The sequence below is a fragment of the Simochromis diagramma genome, unplaced genomic scaffold, assembly GCF_900408965.1.
Source record: "Simochromis diagramma unplaced genomic scaffold, fSimDia1.1 OVJJ01000343.1, whole genome shotgun sequence".
NCBI lineage: Eukaryota > Metazoa > Chordata > Actinopteri > Cichliformes > Cichlidae > Simochromis > Simochromis diagramma.
The window spans coordinates 5,018,323-5,044,658 of NW_024386831.1; the positions used below are offsets into that span (position 1 = coordinate 5,018,323).

Consider the following 26,336-nt stretch of genomic DNA (forward strand, 5'->3'; position numbering starts at 1 on the left):
TTTACAGAACAATCAGCTGTTCTGCATTCAATAAGATGTCACACAAATTATTTGTGCCACTCCAAATATTTCTGTCCACTATAAAGGAGAACATCACAGCCTGATACCTGCAGGTCTGACAGCAGCAGGTGTATCACTCCTGTTTCTACCTGGAGACAGCAGTCGCCTCATTGTTCTGACACACAACACAAAACTATCCACAACACTACACACTAACTACACAAGACAACACATTAACTACACACTCCAAACACGCTAAACGTCACAAATCTCTCACATCTCAAAACTCGCTCTCTCTCTGTTTTTCCCCTGTGTTTTTGTTTGTTTGTTTGTTTGTTTGTTTTTGCTCATAAGCAGAGAGTGCTCGCTGCGCTGTCCTTAGAAGGTAAACGTGACAAAACTATTGAAGAAAAAACGCCGCGTATATATTGTTTATCATGACTCTGGTTTTACGTGGCCTATCAACACAATTTAAAAACTGGTATATCTCACCTTGTTGCTTTGTCATCTTAAAGTGGTCATGTGATTGGCTTACCATGACTACTATACTCTTCCTCAGTCAAACAGCAGCACTCATGCGATTGTTTTGCCCCCTTAGCTCCAGGTGTTGTGCCAGAAAGTGATTGCCGCCCACGGGAGCGCGCGCAGCTGCTTAAAGCAGTAGCGCCCAAATTACTTACAGCTACTTCCGTGCAACTGATATAAGATGCGGTAAGCTGAAGGCAGCTTCAACCGTCTGTTTGTTGAAAAATAGTAACACGACCGCACCGCATTTTCTTGTTAGTAAGGGTAACGGAGTTGTAACGATAGGAATAGTAATTAGTTAGATTACTCGTTACTGAAAAAAGTAGCGCCGTTACCAGTTATTCCCATCACTGGTTATAACGCATTCAATATTAAAATATTCTTTTAACATAAACCTGGTATATTATACTAAGGCTAACTGAGTACTCAGCATCAGAAGGTTTGTTTTCTGACTGCTTTTAAATGTGGATACATTTCAGTGATGATGACAACAGCATTCTTCTTCTCAAAGGCATCATGAAAATAAAGCACTCTCTCGTGGTCCAGCTTGGAAAGCAGTTTCATCTCTCTCAGAGCGGATGTCTTCTTCTTGGCCCGCGTGGAAATAAACTTTGCAGCGTGCTCCATCTTGTCTGCCTTCTGGGTCGCACGTTTCACATAGGAAAAAGCACCTCTGGAGAAACAGTTCATCAGTTTCATAATTTCTTAATAGTTGAAAAAAGACAAGTCAAGTAACAGTGCACTTCAGCTGTGGGATCTTTTCTTAAAACCGATTTACCTTCCAATTTCCTTGTGGATGTCATAGTAATCAGTCAGTCGGCGCATTTTCCTTAGAATAGTTTCCTCATCGTCGATGGGATCTTCTTTACTTTTAGCTACAGCAAAGATAAAAGATTAAATGAGTTCCATCAATTTGTTCATTCAAGAGCCTTTGACACCTCAGACAGACAGACTGGCTTCTTACCTTCATGAACGGTGAGTTCAGCTTTACAGGATACAGAACCGGCTAAGTTCCTTGCTGTGCAGGTGTAAACCCCGGAGTCTTCCGGACGAGCATTTAGAACCACCAGGGAGCATTCATTATCATCGTACACAAACGTGTAATGACTGCTCTCTGACAGCAGGATATCATTCTGAAAGCAAATATGCTACGTTTTACAGCGGGTCGTCTTGCGTTTGCTAAAAACTCCCTAAAAACTCTTATGGTTATTTCCCATTTCACTAATTTAGTTAACAGCACAGAGAAACCAGTAAAGAATAACTAGTCATGCAGGGCCATTGTATTAAACACTATAATGGATGGAAACCTTGAACCACAAGATGTCAGGGATGGGTTTGCCCTCCACAACCACAGCAAAGCGAGGGGTATCCCCAGCACAAACATCCAAATCTTCCATAATGGTCTCAAATGTTGGTGGAGCTGTAATGACAGTACAAAGTTCAATTAATTTTGAGGCAATTATTTGCAGTTATTTTGTACTTAGTCTCCAAATATGTCCATCAGTAGAATTCTGAAAGCAGATGTCAGAGATGATCTGACTGAGAAACTGAGGGACTACTCATGCTGATACAGCAGAGATCTGGACTCACAGTAGGTCCACCCTAAAGTACACTTCATCCTCCTTTTTGACACTAGTTCAGATCATTATCATGTTGTAGACCTGATGAATCAACACCAGTGAATAAACTCATTATAAACATAAACTCTTAAGGGAACATGTTAACTGAAGTCATAGGTCTTGCAATCTATTTTCCTTAATTCTAAACAATCCGACTTCTTTTTGAAACAGTCGCCCCCTGCTGGCCATTAGAGAGACTGCATTTCAACAAAAGCTTTGCTTTTAAACCCAGAGACTATGTTCATAATTTATATGCACACAGTCTACCTGAAATCTATACCTGCCATCTCCACAATGAATTTGCAGCTGTCACTGCCATACTTATTGGAGGCCACAAACTCCATCTCTCCAATGTCAGCGCTCTTCACTTTCAGCAGCTTCAGCGTGTGCTGGTCGTCATCTGGCATTGTCATCTCATATAGGCCTGGCTTGTTGGCCAGGACCACTCCTCTCCTGGGAACAAAAGCATTTTCAGTCAGGTCAGATACTTGTAGGAAGGAGGGCAGCAGAGTGTCACTGAGTCAGGACATAATAATAGACTTTCTTAACTACTCTGGAATCCTGGATAATCACTGGGAATAAAGCAGCTGCCTCTTTGCATACTGTCATACTGTATTTATGCTTCCCAGTAACAGTACATGTATCCTGTTATGTACTAAGTCAGAAAGGGGACAAACGGCACTAGATTCTCTCATGTGTCAGGAATATATTTGAATTTTAGTAAAACTCATTCATTTCCTTGAGTTTCTCTTTTTCTAAAAACAACAAAATGAAGTGTACTGACAGAAACTAACCTTTTCCAGATGACTGAAGCATTAACATGATTGAGAGTCATTGAGATAGTGACCGACTGGTTTTCCATCACATATACAGTTTCTGGCTTATCGATAATCACTGGAGCCTCCTGCACATAAGGACCTGAAGACATAAACCACAGAGGTAATATTTAACAGATTTGTTCTGGATGGATGGATGGATGATCTATAAAGTCAAACCTACCTCTGTCCAGGAGCTGCACTGGGTCAGTAGCTGGTGAGGGCTTGCTGAAAGCCTTGGAGGTGATGGTGAGTACCCTGAAAGCATAGCGCACACCTTTGGAGAGTGTTGTGATGGTGTAAGTTGTCTCCTTCAGGCCTGACGCTATGATGATCCACTGGATGGAGCCTAAGGCTTGCTGTTGGATGGCGTACATCAAAGAGCTGGGATCTGGAAGAAAAAAAAAAAAAAAAAAAGGCTTTTGATTCAAAATGCTTTGGGTCAATGATTCCTTTTTATATCACGCAGTATATGAAGTAAGTACATAAAGTACAACATTGTAAAAACTGGAGCACCTTACAGTGTGTCAGTATGTTATTTTTAGCATTTATTCTTGATGTTTTTTCATAATGAAATCTGCTGCTTGTTTCAGTGTCCCAGCTGTAAAACCAGAGATGAGTAAGTCTTACCCAGAAATGAAAGAACACATCACACTCACAGCCTGGCCATTTGTCAAACATTTTGTTTTCTTTCATTCGGACACATTTGGGCACTACAATTTACAAAATGAATATTGTGAAAACTTAAACTTAAATAATAAAATAAATAAATCAGTAAAATCATTAAGTAAAAAAAGAGCTTAGCTTAATAGCTTATCCCACATAACCTTTTCCCTTCTCCTATTTTAAATCTATTTTATGTTTTATGATTTTGTAAACTGCCTGTTTTTATGCTTGCTTTGTTCTGCTGTGTACAGTGTCCATTTTTAAATAAAATGTATTATTATTATTATTATTATTATTATTAATAAGACAGAAAAGTAGCAAATGAGACCATAAACGCATCATGTAAATCTTATACTGAGGTCATAAAACAGAGAAACTGAGAAATGGGATAATTTGCTCATAGTCTTTTAGACCAGCAGCCTCCAACCTTTTTTGCACCACGGAACATTTATGTCCGACAATATTTTCATGGACCTTTAAGGTGTCGCGGATAAATACAACAAAATAAAACCAGTGCCGGTACAAAATAAAAAAAAGATTTATTCATAACACAAGGAAAAAGACCGAGGGAAACTGAGCGTTAATGATAAAAACAATTGCAAAAAAATAACGCTAAAAACCGATAAAAACCATAAATTTCACAACCGAGCCTCAACTCTCGCAGCCCGGTACCAAACGACTCACGGACCAGTACCGGTCCGTGGCCCGGGGGTTGGGGACCACTGTTTTAGACAACCCAGTGTTTTTTTTGGAACCAGAACTGTTGCCCTCTGCTGGACATTAGAAAGAATGCACTGGCTTCACTTTTTAGACCTAGAAGCGAGGACCATCTTTTACATTCAGTCTATGATCAAATGGCCCTCAGCTCAGATCTGTTCCATGTTGAAAGCGATAGATTACAATCTGTCAGACTTTCATGGAAAGATGAGATAGACACAAATATTTTAAAATGCATGTCTGAAAGAGACCTTAGAGAATGTTCTGCATTAAATGTGTAAAACAATAAATAACTTAAGAATAAGGAATATTTTGTTTTGTCTCTTGAATATAGCACATGTGACAATGTTTTTGCTTACCAATGGAAGGGTCCAGCCTCCTTGGTTTCTTCCAGCTCAAGGTGATGGTTTTGCCAGTAATGGATTCTATGACTGGAGTCCCATCAGGTGGGTCAGGGAGGATGTCTGAAAATGACAGTGGATTTAGGCAGCTGTATTTTTCTCTGGTGTGGTGCGGCATGGGGCAGCATCAATCTATAAGGTGTACTTGAGTACGGTTGTGTAATCAAAACATGTTTCTTTCTCCAGAGCGTTCAATTCAGTTCAATTTTATTTATATAGCATCAAATCAGAATGAGAGTTTCCTCAAAGCACTTGAGGAAGAAGAAAAAAAAAATTACCTGTAACGTAGAGATGAGCATAGCAGGTGGCCTTCCCAACTTTGTTAGAGATGACACTCTTGTAGACACCACCGTGGGCATGGCACACAGAGCGGATGACCAGGCTGTGAACATCACGAACTGCAACAGGAGAAAGCGGCTTGGCTTACTCGGTTTTACACGACACAGACAAGGAAGACTGAGGCAGTGTGGATTCATTCAGGGGTGTAAGTGCTCAGTGTAGCAGCTATAGAATAACGACACTCTCTGTATTTAATTAAACCCTGATCTCACAATGAAATTCTGTGTGCTTTTGCTCCACGCAACAAGAAAGAGGACAGCACCCTCGTTTTTGAAAATTGGTCTTTGTAGATTAAAGGTAGTTGAAATGATTTGCTGCTGAAGCACAGAAGTAACTGTCGCAATGATCCTGGCAATGAAGAAGCAAACAGGGAAGCAAAAAGGGAATGATAAAATCACTTCCTCAATAAAGAAGTCTTTGGTTCTGATTATTACCGCTAGATCAGTAATAAACAAACTGTCTGGTTATTATACCTGCTTAATACAAGCAGTTCTTTTTTAAATGAAGTAATAAAAAAAATATTTGTTTGAGTTTGCAGAAAAGAAAATCATACATAAAGGAATTTGAAATAAATTACAAAGGATGGAAATAAATATCAGATGAATATAAATCCATTCTGCAAAACTTACACTGTGTCATCTTTCTGTCCTCTGTGCTTTCAATCCTCTTTCCATTGTGGAACCAGGCGATAGTTGGATACGGCAAACCAGCCACTTTGCATTTGAGCACAGCCTCTTTTCCCTCAATCACATCCAGGTCATAAAGGGGTTTGATGAAGTCAGGCATGGTGAAACGCTCCACCTCATTCTCTGGGACCTCTGGCTCTTCAGGTATGGAGGGCATTTTCTCCAATTTAGCCCTGAAGTGATGAGAAGAAGAATTGGATAGGTAACAATGAACACCACTGGGAGCTCAAGCGGAATTTCAAAAAGCACACGTGATCCAGAGAAAATCAAACACTCTTACATCTGTGAGGAGATGGCTGGACGTGGCTCCTGTATGTAAAGTTCAGCAGAGCTCTCTGCCTCGCCATGACTGTTATGGGCTCTGACAGTGTAAAAACCCTCATCATCGCTGGTCACGTGAGAAATGACGAGAGAATGGCGGCCACCCTCCTGAAGAATACGAATGTCCTCACTTTCTGTAAGTAAATGATCTAAAGGGAAAAAGGAAAACATATCCATATGGTTTTATATTGGAGGAGCATAAGTAAGCTAAGCTACAAGTTTACCCAGTAAAACTTTAAAGATAAGTGATTGATCAGAGATAATTAAAAACACCAAATGATAAAGAATGCAAAAGTCAGTAAGAGATTTTGTGTTTATAATTAATTAGATGTTCCAAAAAAGTTTCACTTTTTGCTTGCTATTAAGCGACAATTTAATTAAAACTTGACAGTTGATTTTATATCTGATTTACCATCAGATTAAGAAATAAGGCTAAAATCGTCAGTTGGCAGTGAAATTCAGTGATACAAAGAAAAAAGAGAACACTCCAACGATCACATGACCCCTGTGAGCAAGCACTTTGGTGACAGTGGAGGGAAAAACTCCCTTTTAACAGGAAGAAACCTCTGGCAGAACCAGGCTCAGGGAGGGGCGGGGCCATCTGCTGCGACCAGTTAGGGTGAAATGAAGTCAGGGGTTATTGCACTGCCCACAGAAGGAGTGTGTGTATAAGTGACAGCGTCATCAACCTAGAGGAGTATAAGTATGTTCCTACCAAAGTGGCTCCAGCTGACTTTAGGAGGTGGCGTCCCACTGACTTTGCAGTCAAATCGAGCGTTGCGCCCCTCAATTACTTCCAAAACATCCAAATTGCGAGTAAAGAGAGGTTCGAGGGAGGGGATGACTTTGAGTTTGCCACATGAGGTCACTTCCTCTAAAAAATGAAAAAAATATCTCTTAAGTAGAAAAAGAATTGGAAGTGATAAATATACTTCTTCAAGTTTCGCATCATGCATGTGGGATATATCCTTGACACTTACCTTTAGCTGTGCTGAGTTTGCACATGTATGTTCCGCTGTCATCTTCATGTACAGAGTTAAGCAGCAGGCGGCACTTTCTTCCATCAAAGTGCATTTTACAGTTGAGCAATGCTGGCTGGATCAGTTTCCCATCTGCAAGCCAGTCCACATCCGTGTCCTTTGGTCCAATGACGTGACACTCAAACAAAACAGTCTCTCCAGCCTTGGCTGTGATGTCCCTGACTGCCCGGATAACTGCGAGACCTGGCTCCACTGGTGGTGCTGGATATAAATAAAGTACATTTTCTGAAGATTGCTGTTAAGTGATACAAAAACGGTGATGTTGTGAAGTAGTTCCAGCCCTCTGTTTATGTTTTTAGTCACGTGGAACTATGGTAAAGGAATTGGAGACATTTCATTACAATGTAGAACAAAATTACTTCCCCAAAACTGACACGGACATAATTAATCGGTGAACAAGAGCGAAATGTCGATTTATGCATTCTTAAACAAGCAGAAAAACACATACCTTTCACCTCCAGCTTTGCTTCACACTGCTTCGTCCCATACTCATTAATAATCCTACAAGTGTAAATCCCAGAGTCCGACTTCACTGCCGACTTGATTGTCATTTCAAAGGCGCCGTCCTTCATCTCACGTACAATGTGACGTGGGCCTGTTTTTACCGTCACTCTGTCCCTCAGCCTACAAGAGCACATGGGACCAATTGTTTCTATATTTTTCAACAAGAGGTAAATTACTCATACACTGTATTTCAGTTTTTCAATAAAGGATGGTCAAGCACACGTTTTGTCCCACCACATTAGGGGGTGGAATACATTGTCTTTTCTGCTATTGTCTCTTTAGATTCATGACTAACTCTTATGACAAAACCTGCATGAATGACTCAGCCGTTTATTGTCAGCTACATTAAAAAAATAAGACTGGCATTATTAGCCGTAATGTTAAATTTAGCATTAAAAGAACCCCACAAAAAGACCAAAAGCAGTATGTAAATTTCTCTTTTTTAACTGTTGTGCTGTCACTTTTCTATTAAAACACATTTACAGAGAGTGCTATTTTCAATTAAATCATATATTTGGATACCATATTTTAGCTCTAAAATTTATTTGTACATTTATTTCCTTTTTTGTGCTTTACTTTGATATAACTTTTGCATTTGCAGCTATATGAGACTAACTTAAAACCAACTACAGTGACTACTCTTATGAAGAAAAGTATCACCAAGTTAACGTTGCAACAGGAAAAGGAAATGATCTCATCTCTACATCGTAAGATCACTTCACTGATTAAGCATGGGGGTATGCAAAAGCATCACATGCAATAAAAAATCAATTTAAAAGTTTTGACTTTAAAACTTTAAGTTTCCACCTCCTTTAATGAATTAAAGGACCATGCTCAAAAACAAACTATGCATTCATGTTTCCTCATGGTTTGTGCTGTCCATATCTTATAGAAGCAATGAGTTTAAGTAGACTGGTGAAGTGAGGGGGGGACCTACCAATACAGCATAGGTTTGGGTTGTCCACTTATTCGGACAGACATGGTGACTTCCTGTCCCTCAATGACAGCTTGATCACTCATTGTTACCTGTTTAAAATTTAATGCAAGTTAGACGCTTAGAGATGCATTTCACCTGTAAGTTTTATGAGAGATGTGTTGATGGAGTGATCACACAGCAGATAATACATTTATTAAGGGAAAATTAATATTGATAGAATGCTTAGTATGGAACATATTTCCATGCAGTATTGTTGCCACTGTTCGATTAACATACTATGGTCACACTAAAGGGCAAAGTTAATTAAGTAGATTTATCCAATGAACCCTGCACAGTCTCACCAAGAATGCAGGGGGTTTCCTAAAATGTGTGTCAATAGTTCGCCTTGGCTCTGGCCCTCCAAAGTCCATGACTTCTTCCATGGGGCTGAGGTACTCTTCATCAGATGTAATAGGGCTGCTGATATCCATAGGAACACCCAAGTTTCCCTTTGGTTCCTGCACAGAATCTGCAAAGCCAGAAATTGTACTATTATAATCATTGTCGTACGTTGATACCTTTTTTAACAATCAAGTCCCATTTATACATTTTTTTTTTTTTTTACTGAGAGCAAAACTGAAAGAGTACATGGGGATTTAAAAGAGTTCACATATTGAATAAAACATCCCTCCTGTTTAAAACACATTTAGAACCTAAGATGCCAAATGTGAAATCTAAACAATGGTGGATTCACAGTGAGTGGAGCCACTGAGCCTCATTGGGCACTTTATAGGTTCAGTTTTGCCTCTGAGTTTCCATGGTAACTATAAGTGAGGTTATTCAGCTGGAATATATGGCGCACACATTTCGCTGAGAGAGATAATGACAAGGGAGCCAGGAGAGAAATACAATGCCAACGTGGGAAGAGACTACGAGATGATTTTTAAGACGACAAAAATGGCCTCTGAAAATGAATACTGTAAACTGGAAATTACTGCTTAGTACATTTACCTTTTTTTTGATTAGGCTGCATATTATACTAGTGTAGGGGGAGTGATAAATGTCCTGTTCAATTTCTGAGCGACTACAATAAAAGTTTAATATAATAACTGACGTGGCCTTTCTGTGTGGAGTTTGTATGATCGCCCAATAGCTGTGTTGGTTTTCTCCAGATATTCTGGCTTCCTGTTGCAGTTCGAAGAAATGCATGTTAGTTTAATTAGGTGATTCTGAATTGGCTTTAAATGTGGATGAGAGAATGAATAGTTGTGTCAGTGTTAGCACTGTGATGGACGGGCAACCTGTCCGGAGTGTACCCCACTACTTGCCCATTGTCCACCTAGATAGGCTGCATGCTTCGTTGGGTAAGAGATTATGGATGTATGTATAGATATGGATGTTCCTTAAGCCTCAGTCAGACAGGCCTTTGCGATGCTTTTGGTCTCATGTCCCAAAACATAAACTTACCTGCTTTAACTATAAGAGTGGCACTGCTTGAAGCTCTTCCCATCTGATTAACAGCAGTTACACAGTATCTTCCCCCATCACTTATTTTAGCTGATCTGATGAGAAGACTATGTCGTTCACCCTCCACTTTGACTGCATAATTTGCAATCCCAGTGACCTCAGTGTTGTCTTTAGTCCAGGTGACTTAAACAGAGAAGAAAACGAAATAAATCCACCTCTCCATCAACTGATTCAAAGTTACCTTTAAGGGTTTTGCTGTTGAAATAAAAATTACAAAAAATTACCTTCAGGGCTAGGGGTTCCAGCAATTATAGTTCTTAGCAGTACATCTGCACCAGCAGATGCTACAGTATCCTGGAGGGGAAACTCAAACATAGGAGCCTCCATGGGGTCTTCTCCAGCAGACACATAAGAATCATCTGAAGAATCTGCACAGACAAGAGACAAACTTAAAGTGATTTTTGTTCCTTTGCTCAAATTACAAAAATGACACTAGAGGACAGAGAAAGTCACTTTATTAAACATTACCACAAAAAAGCTTACAAAAGAAACAGAACAAATCTAACCTAACTCTGGAGACAGGGGTCGTGTACGACGGTTCTTTCCTCTGGACTTTTGCTGTTGTCCCTCTTTGGCACCAGCACGCTTCTGTTTAGGCTCACTTGTGCTTACAGGAACATCCTCTTCCATTTTTTCATCTTCAACAATAATTGTAGGTACCTTAATTTTAGAGATTGGTTTAGAAAGTTCCACTTCCATTTTCTCCTCTGTTGGAGAGCTTGGTGATATTCTTGGGGCTTTTGAAGGGGCAAGATCTTGCACAATGATGGGCCTTTTTTGTACCAGAGGACTCTCAGGTCTGTTTTCAATTTTTCTTACTGCAACTTCTATTGGTGTCTTTCTCCCCGAAGTCTCATCCTTTTGCGATGTTTGTACAGGAGACTCTTGGATGTGTGGGGATTCTTGCATTCGAGATACCCTTTGTACAAGAGGACTCGGTGGCCTTCGTTCAACTTTGCGCAATGTCATCTCTGTAACATTTCTGCTTGGTGAATCTTCCCTGTGTTGATTATATATTGCTGGTGATGATGATCGTTGAATAATTTCTGTAACAGGACTGACTCTATTGAATTCTCTCACCGATCGTTGTCCAGGTAAGTCAGATAACTGCATTGACTCTGGGGTGCCTGCAACTTCTCCAACTCTACTGACTGGTACAGCTGTTAAACCAGTGTCTGCTGTCTTTTGAGGTTGAGATTTCTGCTCTTGTTGTGTTTGCTGCTGTTGCTGCATCGGTTGCTTACTTAGTTCCCTTTCTCTCTGTTCTTTTGCCCACTGGACTCGTTCCCTTTCTTGGAGCTTTTGCAGGACCTGAGGAGGAATAGGTTCAATTTTCCTAAAAGGCTGGCGCTGCTTGACCTTCAGGGTTAGCTGTTCAGTTGAAAACGATTTCTTCAGATGAGGTTTACCAACAAGCTTTTTAATGCGTTGGAGCTCCTCAGTGAACTTGTTTTCAATGTCCTGAACTTTTTGAGAGTAGCGAGGTTTCTCTTCCAGCGAAGCTGCTCTCTGTTTAAACATAGACCTTCGTTCAGCAGCATCTTCTTTTAGAGCTTCCCTAAGATCTTCCCTTGAACTTTCTCTAGAGATACCCAAACGGCTTCCTCCATCATCTGAATCCACAGATCCAGCCCGATTGAACCCTGCCCAGGATCTTCCCGAAATGGAACCTTCTGGAATATCAAGACTCCGTCTCCGCTCCTCTAAGTCACGGACCTTCTCAAAAACCTTTGAACTAGCCCTTGTAAGCTTTGGAGAGGGTCTAAGAGTAAATTCTTTCTTGGAATATTCACTCAGTGGAGTCTGTGGTCGGGAATCTTGGGTGTTACTTTGGGACACAGATTTTGGCTGCTTAACCTTTTCTTCAAACTCCCCGGGCACGGTGTCTTGGTATTCAGTTGGCACAACGGTTTTCTTCCGCAAGCTAAGAGGAGTAGTTGAACCAGAGCGACTTGGCATTGGAGAGGTGGAGGTGCGTTTGACCAGTCTTGGAGATGGGGGTGGGAGAACTTGTGTGGGAGATTCTCTTGAAAAATCCTCAGACTGGCTCCTGAAATAGAGGATGTGAGGAAAAATCTGTTAAAATTAGGAAGCTGTTGCTAATTTACAACCTTACTCATCACTGAATTCAAGTCCAGCAGTATAGTTAACACACAAAGTTCTTTTTACTGTAATTGTTGGGGTTACCATCAATGCTGTATGTTTTTTACTTGCCTGTTAGAGTGATCTTCATGTCCATGTGTTTTACTGACATCCTCGGCACATTTTTCCATCACTGTGTTTCGTGTGAAAGAAGAGATGCATTAACACATTTGTATGGCAAAAATTCTAGGTCAGGTATTCATGTTCAAATCTCCACCAAATAATATTTCTATGTAAACACTGGATGAAGTGACTTGCTGTATCACTGCAGGCTCTGCCATCTGTATAGAACACTGCTGGTAACCACTGTGGAGAACTGAGGTTCTAAAAAGACAGTTATTTCCCTGATCAGACATACAAGGAGAGCAAAAGAGTGAAGGAGAGAAAGACCTCCAACACAAAAAGTACACAATATATATATAGATAGATCTATATCGATAGATCTAGACAGACAGACAGACAGACAGACATGTTTGTTTCTGTGTCAGAAGTAGCCAAAAAGAAAACTAGAGAAAAAAAAAAACAATGGAAATGAAAACTGTTATTTCTCATTAGGTTCATGCGATTGCCTTCAGCTCCATTTTCTTTCTTGTTGTTGGTACTACTATCGTACAACCTCATAGCAGGTCTCAGTACCATCCTGTAAGCACTGATGCAAATTAATGATTGAAATCAGAAACAGTTCATACCTGCAGGCACAGCCTGGTCCTCAACATCCCCGCTATCTTCTTTGGTCTCATATTGGTCTCCACCTTCATCTTCTGTTGTTTCAGAATCTGAAATAAATAAAACAAAATAAATGGAAAAAAATGGAAAATTACTTGTGATGTAATCACATTTCAACTAGACCAGTTTGTGAAGAACATTATTTGGTGAGAAAATAAAAGTGCATTTGAAAGCATACTTGTAAAAAAAGCAGAAAATAAAAGTAAGGACAATCTAAAACTATTTACTAAATGAAGCATGGCACCATCTGTGATGTTGTTTGGCAACAATGGAAAGCTGTCTTTCTGCAGTGGAAACAAAAGATGTAACAGACAGTGGACAGGATATCGTCACTATTACCTTATCATGTTCAGTTCACTTTATGGAGATGCTTGGTGAAAGAAACTGAAGTGATTTTGCTGACCCCCTTTTGGGGGTGAAGTGGGGGGACTAACAATCTGAATCAGAATACTTTCTTTATACCAAAGGAAATTATGTAATGCCACTGAAATTTTCTGTGGCACTTAACTGAATTTCATAATATAATGTAGTTGTTCTACTTGATGAGTTGACGCCCCCAGGGTCTCATTAGCACAGCTAAGCTGAATATACTAAATTTGTTACAGCTGAATTGTAGCTGAGTCTTGTCACCCATAATTACTTCAACGACATCAGCAAATTTATTTCAAGGAAGGGAATACAAGAAGAAAATAACTACAAGTGTGTTCATATTTTCAGCAGAAATGTATCCTCTTTAAACCTAAAAAACTGTTCCAGCTGTACTATCTGATAAATATGACTGTTCTTCACAGGCTGAGAGAAAATTCAGTCATTGGTAGGACTCAAAATAGAAAGCAGTATTGAGTCACTGGCATCCCAGCAGCTCTCATGAGGTGTTTGCTTCACAGTAGGTGGAACCACTTATAAAAAAAAATGAAATAAATAAATAACAGAAGCTATCTCTTGTTCTCTTGCAGTAAAAGAACACTACAGGGTAACGCTGGCCACAATGGAAATGGTGGAAAAATGTTTTCAAAAACAGGCTTGTTTGAAATCAGCAGACAGAAAAAAGTCAGCTATAAACTACACAGAAAAGCTTAGAGTCCTACTCACAGCTATTGAATCTATATTTAGCTACACTGCACATTCATGCAATATTAATATCACATAACATAATTTTACATTTCAAAGTAAAACACTTTCACACAGACACAACATTGTAAAGAGTATTATTACACAGTATAACATCATATTTCTCAGTGTGACACATTATTTTTCCAAAGCAGTCATTCGAATCCGCTGATTTTGTCCAAGACTAAACTACTGAAAATTTACACAAACATACATTAAATAATTGAAAATGTATTGCTGTGCCCTTTACGTCAACTAACTTTCTCATGCGATGCTTGTTTAGGCTTGAATAAATAAATAAATAAAACTATATGGTTTGTTAGGTCTAGGGAAACATAATAACAGGGTGCAAATATGGACTTCCTTTTATGTGAAATACATGTTCCTGTATCCTTTGGAGAAGCTCTACTAAAAAATGTAAGTATTACATTTTTTTCCTGTATTAATTTCAATAACAATTCATCGACTATGACTTTGGTCCTTTGTAGACATTCCAGGTTTGAGGAGCTCAGGTAACATTAATGTATTTGTACTCTGTCATTATATTAAGCAATGCTATCCTTCTCTTTGACACTTTAATCGCTCACCTCAAAGATGAGAAATACAACTTCAGCACCTGTCCTCTTTGATATATTGCAAGGCAATAATCATTCTTCACAACACTAAAATATACCATCCCTCTATCCACCCATCCTCTTCCACTTATCCATAAAATATACCCCAAAATGACAAAACACAGAAATGATATTTAGCCATTTTATGGTATCAGTGTATGTGTTGTACCATTATCATTCAGTCTTAATCTTGGGACAGTTCAATGAGGTCTCAGATTCACTTTTCTGTGCTTCTTCTTCTTCATCCCAAGTTAATTAACTTCTTTTCAATTCGCCTCGTTCATTTGATAAGTGCCACCATGCCATGAAGAGTCATTATGCAGTGACTCCAGTAAGTCACTTATGTTTTAATTAAATATAACTGAATGAATGTGAATTATAATCGGGATATTTTTATTACGAAAATATACTCCAGTATCATTTTTTTGCATTCCTTATAAAACTAGCTTGTAGTATAAAATTAGCATGTCATAATATCTTGTTTGAAGTCAAGGTGGAGCAGTGATGTCTTTCTATGTTGGCTCTGCGGTGGACTAGCAACCTCTCCTCTGTGCCTCTTACCCAATATCTACTGTGAACCTAAGTTAGATGATAGACAAATGAATAAGCCGAGGAAGTCCCTGATTGGTTGCACATGAGAAGCAGACAATATTAAATCCCTGCTGACAGTGATTTTATAACTCTTTTAGTAACTGACAGTTAATAACACTGTGACTGACTGCACAGGGTATTATCAATCATGCTGTAGTCTCAGAACAGTACAGTACATGAGCCTGTCACTCAGAAAAAAAACCAGAGCTTAACTTACAGTTTCCAAAATCCAATTTAATAATTGTCAAGAATATTTTTAGTGTCACTGTGAAATCTGTTAGAGGAGGTAGAATATAAATGATTGTCTGGGCAGGGGTGTCACCAAGGGGGGCCAGGGGGGCCAGCAGGCATCCCCAAAAAAAAACTGCTGGCCCTCCCACTGCCCCTTTTTCGGCAAGACCCTATGTTGGTAATAGTTTAAATAAACGTGCGCACAAGAGAGAGGAAGACACCCTACAATGAGTTGAAACATAAACTTGTTATTTCTTCCTGCATATATGATGTTTGTCATTCGTATTGTGTCACTTCGTATGTCTCATTATTTCACATCGTCACCCCCTCCCCTCCGCTGCGCCCCTGCATTGTTCTGTTTTTGGTGTGCCACCCCAATATTTGTAGTGGCCCCCTAATGGCCACCCCTACATCTGGGTTACAGTTGCTACCCGTTTGCTGGTGCACAAATAGACATAAAAGTGCACACCAAATAACACCAAAGAGCCCTTAAGTATAACAAGTAGTTCTGGAAGTTTCCTCTCAACATCGCAGTACTGCATGGAAGAATTTTAGTGAAACTTTTAGTGAGACTCTCCTGTAGTTTTCTGAAGTTCAAAGCTACGGAAGAGCTTTGAGGTTGACTGAGTTTCTAGTTGGTTATAGCTCACAGTAACACTGCTCCTTCTCAATTAAGGGCTTGCAGAGTGAGCTCTGTTAAGCAGCACCATTGCCTCTGCCACTGTCAGCTGAAACAACAGTGTGGTCAGTTCAACAGTAATATTTATAAAATGTTGGTGTCAGCATTTTAAATGAAATATTTTACGGCGCTTTAATGCTCTATTCACAGATGAAGGTTAAATCACTGCAGGAAGAAGAGAAAGATAAATTGAAATAGCACTTGCCTTTTTTGTTCTTTGGTCTGAATGTTTTTTCATAGCCACTGCTGGTATGTCCTCGACAGGTATTTTTTGTCTTGGCTTACACACAGCAGCAGGGTATTCCCCGAGATACACTGGGGGCTCCGAGCCATTACTACACGCCTAACTGAGCAAATTTTCTAAGAAAACATGAGCAATTTCTATTAAAAAAAAGGACTGAACTTATTACATATTGTAATTCTCCTAACATGCAGACAAAAGCTCCTCACTAAAACGGAAAGAAAAATGAAAAGAAAAGGCACTTTGGTCCATTACGTAACAAGTCAGAGTCTCAGCAGCTCTTGTGAGAGAATCCGTTTCTGAAAAGCACAGAGCAGAGACCTCCGTCCGCAGGTGGAAATGTCTGTTGAATGCATATCATGCACTCTGAGGGAGCCCCCCTGTCCACACAATAGCCAGCGACAGCGTAAGCATCTTCCCCCGCTGCGTTCCACCCCACAGGCAGTGCACACCGATAGGCAGAAAAACCAGTGGGAGTGATCCAGCCCTCTTGAGATCAGTGTTCTACAGCACTGGTTGACATTTTTCATGTTTCCCTTCCTCCCCATGTGTCTGTGTCTTTTTCATCAACGGGTATAATGAGCCGATGTTGTGTTGTTGGAAGAGAGGGGGAGAATCGCCGCAACAGCTAAAAGGGACCTCCTCACTCCTCTGCATTGCTGGAGCACTGTTCGAGCTCACAGAAAATGTGTTAGCCTACTGGCTGCTTTAACTGACTGCACAAGCTTTGCTCACTGCTAGAGATTGTTGTTTTTCCACATGACAATTTCAACTGCTCATAATACTTTATTGTTTTGACGTAGTAATTGCAGTTAATATTCTATCTTTAGTACAGTTTGAATCAATTGAAACAATACCTGCTTGCACAGTAGAATAAATCAGTACACAGAAACATGCTTAAAATAACATTTCAGTTCACACATGATTACACAGTACTCTCAGCAAAATGACAGTGTGAGAGTGCAGAATAAAGTCTATATTACTAAGATAATAGTTCATATAATTACTAATGATTGCAGATCACAAATGCAAAGCAAATGTAGTGAGCACTTTCATTATCGGAGCCACCTTTCGGGCTTAATTACATGGTCTGTTGATTATGTAACCTCGGGCCTTTTCGTTTCCTTGGCAGCTGAATATCATGTGTGACTTCGACGTTAACCTCACGCTCTAATGACATGAAATCATGGGCCGCTTTGCTTTTACACTTGCTGTGTGCTACAACAGCTCATTCTAGAATAGTTATGTAAATGTACAGTCACCAGTCACTTTGTTAGCAACACATGTTCACGTGTTTGTTAACGCAAATATCTAATCAGCCAATCACATGGCAGCAACTCAGTGCTTACTGAAGTTCAAACTGTGCATCAGGATGGGGTAAAAGGTTATTTAAGTGACTGAAGATGGCACGGTTGTTTAATTTTCCCCCATGTAACCACGTCTGGCATTCAGAGAGAGCAGATATCCAGTAAGAGGCAGATCTCTGGGCAAAGTACCCTGTTGATGCCAGAGGCCAGAGAAAAACAGCCGGACTGTTTTGAGCTGATGAGAAGGAGGCTCTGACGCAGAAAACATCTTTTCATAACCAACATGTGCAGAAGAACACACAACATCTGTTTATGTTTATAAAAGAAAAAATATTGGATAACGTATCAGTTTTGGGGTTTTTAAATAATCAAATGTTGGTATCAGTATTGGTCTTAAAGATCCTGTACTGGTTGGTCTTTACTCTTAGTCATTATATTCAGTTTGTCATCTGGAATTCAGATTTAGAAAACTGTCACCAGTACATATCCAAGACCATGTGACCAGCACCGTTAGTAACCAGTTTATTTAAGCTCTTTTCATAATGTGTGGATTCCTAATGGTTGCTAAGTTCTTTTGCTTATCCATCACTTCACCTTCTTCTGTTCAAACATGGAAATCACAGTTTCATTATATTTCATAGTTTGGATTATGTATTCACTGAATTATGGTTTGTAGCTGTGTTTGGTTTTTGACTCTTGAAAAATCTTTAAAGGGTGCACTATGGACTCTAGTATATTTTTGCACATTGCAGTGAAATCCAGAGAGCTAGCTATTTGTTTATGTTTAAAGCTTTAATTTTTTGTTTCCATTAACTTCAATTTGCACATGCATAGAAAATGTAAACTACAAAAATTCACCTCCTGGATGTTTTAATTTGATATTTACTTGTGACCATACTGTTCGTGTTAATACTGCTTATACTTGGACTGTGTATAAAATGAGTCAACTGTAATTAATATTTGGTAAAAGCCTTTTTATCAGACAGAATAGTTATGAGTGAGATCATTTTCAGAACACACTTTAGAAGATGGTCACTAGTCTCTGAGACCCTTAATAATTAAAGACCTGGGACAAAAATCAGCATTTGTGCATATTTACGTCTCATGATGTCCTTCTGTATTTCTTATGAGCTGGATGGAAACAAGACATCACTGACACACTCAAAAACTCTGACCAAACAGACTCCAATATTCTAAACCATTTACAGCTCATATAAACCCCTTACCTGCCCTTCTGTCCATTGAAAAACACAATAATTTGTTGATGTACTTATGAAGCAACACGGCGCTGTAGGGGATTTCCACAGTGTAACTGTGGCTCCACCTGTTCACTCACATTCAAGGTCTAGGAGGAAGACAACACGGTGAGGAAACTATCCAAACATACTGGAAAAAGGCCACCGTCACACTCTGTGGCGACAGCTAATGTTCCCAGATGTAGGCAGTGCCAAGCAGTATCATTTAAGCTTCAGACAGGCACTACACCTTTCTAAATCAAATCACTATCAGCCAGTGACCAAAGTGATTCACTCACCTTATGTTTTTAGTGTTTTTCCTGCTTCCTGAGACATAAATCAAAATGAAAGCTAATGTTCTGTATCTGCTGGATGTGTCAAAGAGCAACTGTTTGGCTGCTTTACTGTCATAAAAGGTGATAATAGATGTGTGTTGTGTATAAAATAGCAAAAATAGAAAATAAAGAACGCTGCAAATATTTCGAGCATCTTTCAGCTTATTGTTTGGTTTCATAGCAAAGGTGTAAAGAACCCCATAAGCTTTGATACGACCTGCCTGGCACCAAATGACAGACTAAGTTAGCAGCTAAGAGTCAGATGTTTCACACTGGAGATGGCAATGACTAAGCTAATAGGAGCTTAATAGCAGGTGGCCAGAAATACACGAATCAATGCTATTGTGGCCCCGTGTCTGGATGTGTAAATATGCAGCTACTGAGTAAATACAATAAATCAACTGCCTAATTAAAGGCAAAAACTAAATAAGGAAAAAGGCATGACATCATTCAGCATGTGGCAGACAGTTTTTTGGTTGTATATTTAGATGATGTGGATTCAAACGCGTACCTTTTCCTGATCAGTGTGCGTGTGTTGGTGGGTCATGCAGGGCTGGGCTAAAATTAGCAGTGATGTCTTCCTGTGTAACAGGAGAGACGCTGGCCTGCTAACATCAGAAAAATCTAAGGCCTGGCACATTCCACTGTATAAATAACTAGGGAGAGTTGGTGGACAAGGGGGGCGGGACAGAGAGACATTTTCAAAGACGGAGGAAGAGGTGGGAGAGGGAGAGAAAGAGAGAGGGAAAGAAAGAGAGAGGGAAAAGGTTCAGGCCGGATCATTGAGTGATGGGACAGCTGTAGACTACGAACATGGTGGAGAAGAAGAGAGCTGAATCAAAGTGAAGGTTAAAATGGAGCGACAAATGAAAACTTCCCAGCATAAAAAGCCCAGCAGCACAGGACTTGTTTAGTCCTCACAGGCTGTAAATGCTGACAAAGCTCTCGTCCAGCTAACGGTTCCACAATTGTTAAACTGATCACATGAAACATGAACATTCATGTGAATATTGTGTTGCCTGCTTACATGAAAGCACATTTTTTGCAATGTGATTGCTGTAAACATTGTCATACTGTATCATGTGATAGGGATGTAATAGGACTTCTGCATTATGGTCATTATTTATCTCTAAATGTGTTGGTTTCTCTGATACATACAGTTTGTTAATGAGGTGGTGACACTGGTTTGTTTTTTCTGCGATATATCGTATGATGTTGCAGATTAATGTGCGGTTTCTGGATTTTTAAAACTAAAGGCCAATTATATTTTTTCCAACAATCAAACAGAAATTGAGACTCAACCAAGACTTGTTTAGTTTAACAGCCTGGTTGTGAGATCCTGTTGCGCAGTTTTGTGTATCTTTTTGTGGACAGTGTCCAAGCATTCAATATTTATGTAGGAAAGGAAATGTTATACGCTGCAGTATTTTTTCGCTGCCTACACTACAAACAATTCTTGTGATCAGCTGTCCAGTTTGCAGACTTCACCACTCTTTTAGAACCCATTTTTTTGTCCTAGGCTTGCACAATCTCTCTTGTTCTTTGATACGAGGAAAAACTGTTATATAAGGACCCAGTCCCTTTTCCCACCAGAAAACACTTTCAATCTTCCAAACTTTACTGATGTTTAAGTGAGTACAGTGTATCCAGGAGAGATGGTTCTGACATCTTTGCTCACGTAAATGCATGCCACATGTAATATATTCTAACAGCAGGAAAGGGCAGTTAGAAACTTAAGCAAGAGTTTCCCTACACACTGGTGCTGAGCACTGCAGAACAATGACAAATGCTGGGGCTGATATATGAAGGGCAAATTTGAGGAGCCGCTAATGCCATTTTTCAAAGCAGCTGAGGTGGTCAAAGCACTCAGGTGAGCTGAATTTAGATCAGTGCCGGGGATGACAAGAAGCATGAGAAGAGGTTTTTGTTGATAAGAATGCATTGCACCGGCCTCCGGAGCGTCTCCAGTTAGACATTGAGGAATCTAACTGTAATGCATTCTCAGGGACTCACCTCAGCTAAATCGGTCAAAAGCAGCGGCTGGCTTAAGGGTGGTTTATTTTCAGCATGCATGGTGGAAATTCAGCTTTTCCACTACATGCTTTTCTCAAACAACAATGCACCACACAGGGAGACTATACTTGTATCTGACTGCACGCTTCAGCAGGACAGAACATCGAAGAAAAACAATATGCTTTGCAAGCACACACTGCATTTGGCTGTTTGTGCGTATAAGTTTATTCTTTATTATCTGATTTTGCGATTATATTTTAAGTGTTTTGCCTCAATCTCAGCTTCGATCACAGTGCCATGCACTGACCTTGAGTGAAATGATAATGATATAAACTGATTTAACATTGAAAGGAACGGTGAGCTATAATAATGATCTTGTGACAATGAAGCCTATGGAGCAACTTGCATCCTTTTTGGAATATTAACTGCAACTCCAACCCTGGTGGAATAGATTCACAGACGGATCAGCGGCTGCTCTAGCACGTCATCCCTGTCCTTGTGTACATGTGCAAAACATGGATGTATACGATGACTGACACTTCACCACCAGCATTGAAAAATTGTTGAAGCTTTGACTTGTCACGGGCAGCACGTAGCAACAAGTTTGTAGCTAGATTTGTTGGCTTCCATTAAAAATAACTTTCAGACATTTGCTTCTGCCATCAGTCGTGCATCAATACGTGCAGCTACATTTTTAAAAGCTGCATGGACACATTTGAGATTGATTTTTAGCAAATGCAGTTGCTATTTTGCTCTCCATGTGCGCTGTTTAGCTGCAGACTGGTCAGAGGAAGATGGTCTATAATCAGACTGCAAATGGAAATCATGAAAGCTTCTTGTCATGAAAACCTTGTCCTTTGCTTTCATATTCTGCATATTCATTTGCAGATGGTTGTTTATAGAGATTACTGATATTCTAAAGGCTCAGGAACCAATCAAGCACCATAGTGGACTTTTAAGGGAAAACTGGAGGGTTTTTTCTAATTAATTTGAAGGTTACTTTTGGAAAAGTGTGGTATAAAATATGTTTTAGTGGATTTTCACATGTCAAAACCTGCAAAGTGAATCCAGAAAAAGCTATTCAGTCTGAAGTAAACCTTTAGACAGATGGATATTACCTTCACCCAGATCCAGTACAGCAAGCACAGCGCTGCTCCGAGCCTCTCCCAGGTGATTGTTGGCAATGCAGGTGTAGAGACCAGCATCACTCGGTTTGCAATCCCTAATCCATAGCCCTCCGTACTCTTGGTTCTCCATGTTGAGGAGTTCATCGTTATGGTACCAATACAGGGAAGGCTGTGGATCTCCAGCCACAGTCACCTTCAGACGGATGTCACAGCCTGTCCCCACGGCAGCGTTCCTCATTTTCCGTGTAAAAACCGGTGGGGTTGGGGTGTGGTAACCAGGTCCTTGAGGTTCCGGGACAACTTGGTCTGGGCTCGCTTTGGACCGTTTTGGGGGGATGATGGGACTTGGTGGTGCCCCTGCTTCATCTGCCCCTTTTTTCAGGGTCATTTGCACCTCAGCTTTTCTCATGGCTAAAACTGTCTACCTGGACTTTATGATTATATCACTACCTGGGCCTTGTCTTAGCAAGCCGTAGTCATGCCTTAAAAGGGCATTAGAGGCTATAGGTTACACACATACACACATACATTACAGTTAACATGGCGTTCATGTTTTTGAACATTGGAGAGATAAATTCATTTTACTTTTACTTTAGAAACACGTCAATAAGATTAAGTGCTCCTTGAATTGCTGTTCTCTAACCGCAGCTGTTGTTTGAAGAAGAAAAAGAAATTGTTGATCACCAGGTAATTAAGCAGATAGAGATAGCTGCCGCTCTCCTGCCTGAAGGTATTTTTAGGGCAAGACCTACTGGATCATGTTGCATTAACGGCTCCCTGGACTTGTCTGTTAGAAGTGACGGTTGCTTCTCCCCCTTCTTTTCGTGGTCTTCTCTGACTTTTCAAACTTTTGTAACCAGTTCCCAGAAGTGTGTAACGCATTCACTCAGCATTGTGTGAAAGTCTTCAGTGAGATTCCTCTTTATTCCTGGTGGCCTTGAGAGTGTTTCTTGGTTGGCTTCTGGTTGAATGGAAGCATCAAGTCCTCTCCGGTGAGTCGCACAGTGCCCCCTCCCCTCCCACCTTATCCCATGAGTTAAACCGCCCCACTCATGATCTCCCCTTAGCTCTACCAGTCAGGGGAAATGACAGTCACAGCCCAGCAAGTCTTAGAACGACAGCTGCATGCTGAACCATCTGACCACTCACTGCTGGGCTCCCGCCCCCTTGTAATTTTTAGCCAACCTGAGGTCAGTAGAACATGTGAGGTGGCGCAACACTTGGTACACCAGACGGTCTGCATGGGGCATATGTTCAATTTCTAAGTCACAGAGTCTGACATCCCCCCCCCCCCATTATGTGTAAGGTGTCAAATTTCATGTGTATCATTCAAAACAAATTTATCATTGGAATAATTATGTGAGGCAAAAGTTGGACCAATGAATCAAATATTTTAGGAATCCTTAAGTATTTAGTAGCAAAGGTAGCTGAGGTGGCGTCAGAGGTGCTAACCTGTTGGCTGATGTTGGCTGGTATGTCGCATAATCCCCCCCCCCCCAAAAAAAAACGTAGCAAAACTGTGCACATTGTTTTCAGAAACCATAGATCATATATTAAAAAAATATTAGCGTGAGTGTTAATGTTGCATAGCTTGCCCTCCAGTTGGCACTTCCAACGCACAGGACTTTGCAACATCTAGTTAAGGTAGACCTTAAACAAGTCAATTTATTACGGTCACAAATGTTAGGTCAAAAGAAAAAATATCTGTGGGTTTATCGGAATATCTGTTTTTTTAAATCACCAAATACTTCTATCGGTGTTGTTCTTAAAAATCCTTTAGTGGCTGGTCTTATTTTTCTATTAGTCATTACATTCAGTTTACCATCTGTAATTTATGACTGATATTGAGTGTTATAAGTGTTGATGGTACAAAGTTTGCCCACCAGTGGGCCCTCTGGAACTTCCCTGCTGGCAATACACATGTTTGAAGTACCTGACACGCACTGTGGAAACAAGTAACTACACGAAACAAATGGTGGAGACATCTGTTCATGATTGATGTGTCTGAATCATGGACTTAACAACTATCAGCTGATATTTCCCAGGATATTGGCTTTTTAAATATCAATTTAATATCAGCATCTTAAAAAGTCTTTATCAGTCGAGCTCTAATTATCAAGCCTGAAGTTGCATTTGCATTTTCAGCATCGTAAGTTTGCCTTGGAAATGGGAAATGTCGACATGCCCTAAAGCAGACCTTCCCAAAGTGTGGGGCCCGCCCCCTAGGGAGGGGGGGGCGGCGCAGAGCCATGGCAACAGTATCCCACATTCTTGATTTTTAGTTCACAAACACTTGTTGTAATGACTAACTACTCCTGACATTTTGGAGATGTTAGCGCTTTATACAGTAAAGTTACAGCGGGATACAAATAACATCAGGCTGATCCTGCCACGATTTGTCCCCCGGTTCAAATCACAGACAAACAGTATCCCACAGTTGTTTGTTTTTAAACCCATTTTGCACAGAGAGGCATTTTTTTGATTTGATAGCAATGTTGAATATTATTACACAGGGGAAAAAAAACAACTACACAAACATAATCACACTGTGACGCCTCTGCCTTTGTAAATGGAGGGACAATAGCTGCCTGTTTATATGTAAGCTGTAAAACCTGAAGATAGTCAGATTAACAGAAACGGTATTTTGTCTCTATCTGCCATTCTGCAATTCATCTCATGTAAACAATAACGTGGCGCACAGCGTGACGTGAAAAAGGGCACATACCTTTGAGTTGCCTGGCGAACTCTGTATTCCTTGTTCACATGTACACGCAAAAAAGGAGTTTTAAAAAGATCTCCGTTTTCGGTGATTCAAAACGCTGTTCACGTGTGAACGAAACAGCTGCGTTTTCAAAAATAGCCGTGTAAATGTGGACGTAGCGTAAAAGAGTTAGTAGTTTATTTTCTTACTACCTGCAATTTATTGCAGATTACTTGTATTTGCTTAATTGTTTACTAAATGTTTGAGTTGTGAAATAAACCACAATGGAGCAAAATATGGGCGTGTGTGGTTGGAGGATGTGTGCGTGCGTGCGCGCGCGCGTGCACGCGCGGGGGGGCGAACATTTTTCTTGTAAAACAAAGGGGGCCTAAAGAATTTATTGTTTTGTTTGTTTCTTTATTTTATTTACTAATGTTCGATGTTTATCAAACAAATGGTTTACTTAATAAGGTTTGACGTGAGAGACTTATGACTCTGATGTCCAACACTCTATAGACAAGGAAATAAAGTTAAACCTTATAAAACTGACACAAAAACTGAATCTGGAAGTGGCTTTCCATCAACAAACCCAAATTTAAGTTGTGTAATCGTGTATATAATTGTACTTTTATCACAAACCCTGCCCAAAACAGCTCAAAAAACCTGCGGTCTCCCAGTATTGCTACACATTTAGTGCTAGCATGCTAGCTTTGCACATGTACTTGTCCATTTATATTTATATGTATATTTATACCTCTATCTTTATCTCTTTATCTTAATATTTATCTATCAATATCTCTGTTTTACACTCATTTTATACGAGTGCCTGATGTTTGAGATATATTTGCTGCTATGACAACTCAGTTTTCCTCCGGGATTAAGAAAGTCTCTGATTCTGATTTACAATATACATGAATGCTGAAAGAAGCTGCAAACTTCAGCTGCAATGAAAACAAAAAAGCCTGACATACATGGAGCAGTTTTGTTGTAAAAAAGGACAAAGCTTGTAAGAACTGGGCAGTGAGAAAAACATGAACCTTTTAATTAACCTCTTACACCTGGTAGGAAAAAAGGAAAAGCACAAAACCCAAGAAAGCAACGTTTTGGGCTGTAAATGTTAGATTAAAAAGTTTGAAAATCCACTTTCATAGCTTTTGCATCCTGGATTTGTGAAAACTATTTAAAGTTAGACACAAGTTCAGCAGTAG

The 26,336-nt window shown here is 39.9% G+C and overlaps 1 protein-coding gene across 5 annotated transcripts in view; it reads right to left on the reverse strand.

Annotated features, from left to right (window-relative positions):
- Positions 1 to 23,455, reverse strand: part of spegb (striated muscle enriched protein kinase b) — a 41,102-nt gene extending 17,647 nt beyond the window's left edge. For 2 of the 5 annotated variants that reach the window (XM_040027635.1, XM_040027634.1), the window contains exons 1-22: positions 22,419 to 23,455; positions 12,908 to 12,994; positions 12,291 to 12,357; positions 10,583 to 12,126; positions 10,301 to 10,444; positions 10,017 to 10,199; positions 8,912 to 9,078; positions 8,571 to 8,659; positions 7,578 to 7,753; positions 7,070 to 7,330; positions 6,805 to 6,963; positions 6,049 to 6,238; positions 5,712 to 5,941; positions 5,022 to 5,141; positions 4,702 to 4,806; positions 3,144 to 3,350; positions 2,939 to 3,062; positions 2,425 to 2,597; positions 1,833 to 1,945; positions 1,490 to 1,658; positions 1,304 to 1,400; positions 998 to 1,198 (exon numbers count right to left, since the gene is read on the reverse strand). In XM_040027635.1, the coding sequence (XP_039883569.1) occupies positions 998 to 1,198; positions 1,304 to 1,400; positions 1,490 to 1,658; positions 1,833 to 1,945; positions 2,425 to 2,597; positions 2,939 to 3,062; positions 3,144 to 3,350; positions 4,702 to 4,806; positions 5,022 to 5,141; positions 5,712 to 5,941; positions 6,049 to 6,238; positions 6,805 to 6,963; positions 7,070 to 7,330; positions 7,578 to 7,753; positions 8,571 to 8,659; positions 8,912 to 9,078; positions 10,017 to 10,199; positions 10,301 to 10,444; positions 10,583 to 12,126; positions 12,291 to 12,357; positions 12,908 to 12,994; positions 22,419 to 22,836 (5,024 nt within the window). In that variant the 5' untranslated portion in view covers positions 22,837 to 23,455. Of the gene's footprint in view, positions 1 to 997; positions 1,199 to 1,303; positions 1,401 to 1,489; positions 1,659 to 1,832; positions 1,946 to 2,424; positions 2,598 to 2,938; positions 3,063 to 3,143; positions 3,351 to 4,701; positions 4,807 to 5,021; positions 5,142 to 5,711; positions 5,942 to 6,048; positions 6,239 to 6,804; positions 6,964 to 7,069; positions 7,331 to 7,577; positions 7,754 to 8,570; positions 8,660 to 8,911; positions 9,079 to 10,016; positions 10,200 to 10,300; positions 10,445 to 10,582; positions 12,127 to 12,290; positions 12,358 to 12,907; positions 12,995 to 16,374; positions 17,283 to 22,418 lie in introns of those variants that run through there. The other 3 variants (XM_040027636.1, XM_040027637.1, XM_040027639.1) reach the window with 3 other exon arrangements.
- Between the last annotated feature and the right edge of the window lie 2,881 nt (positions 23,456 to 26,336).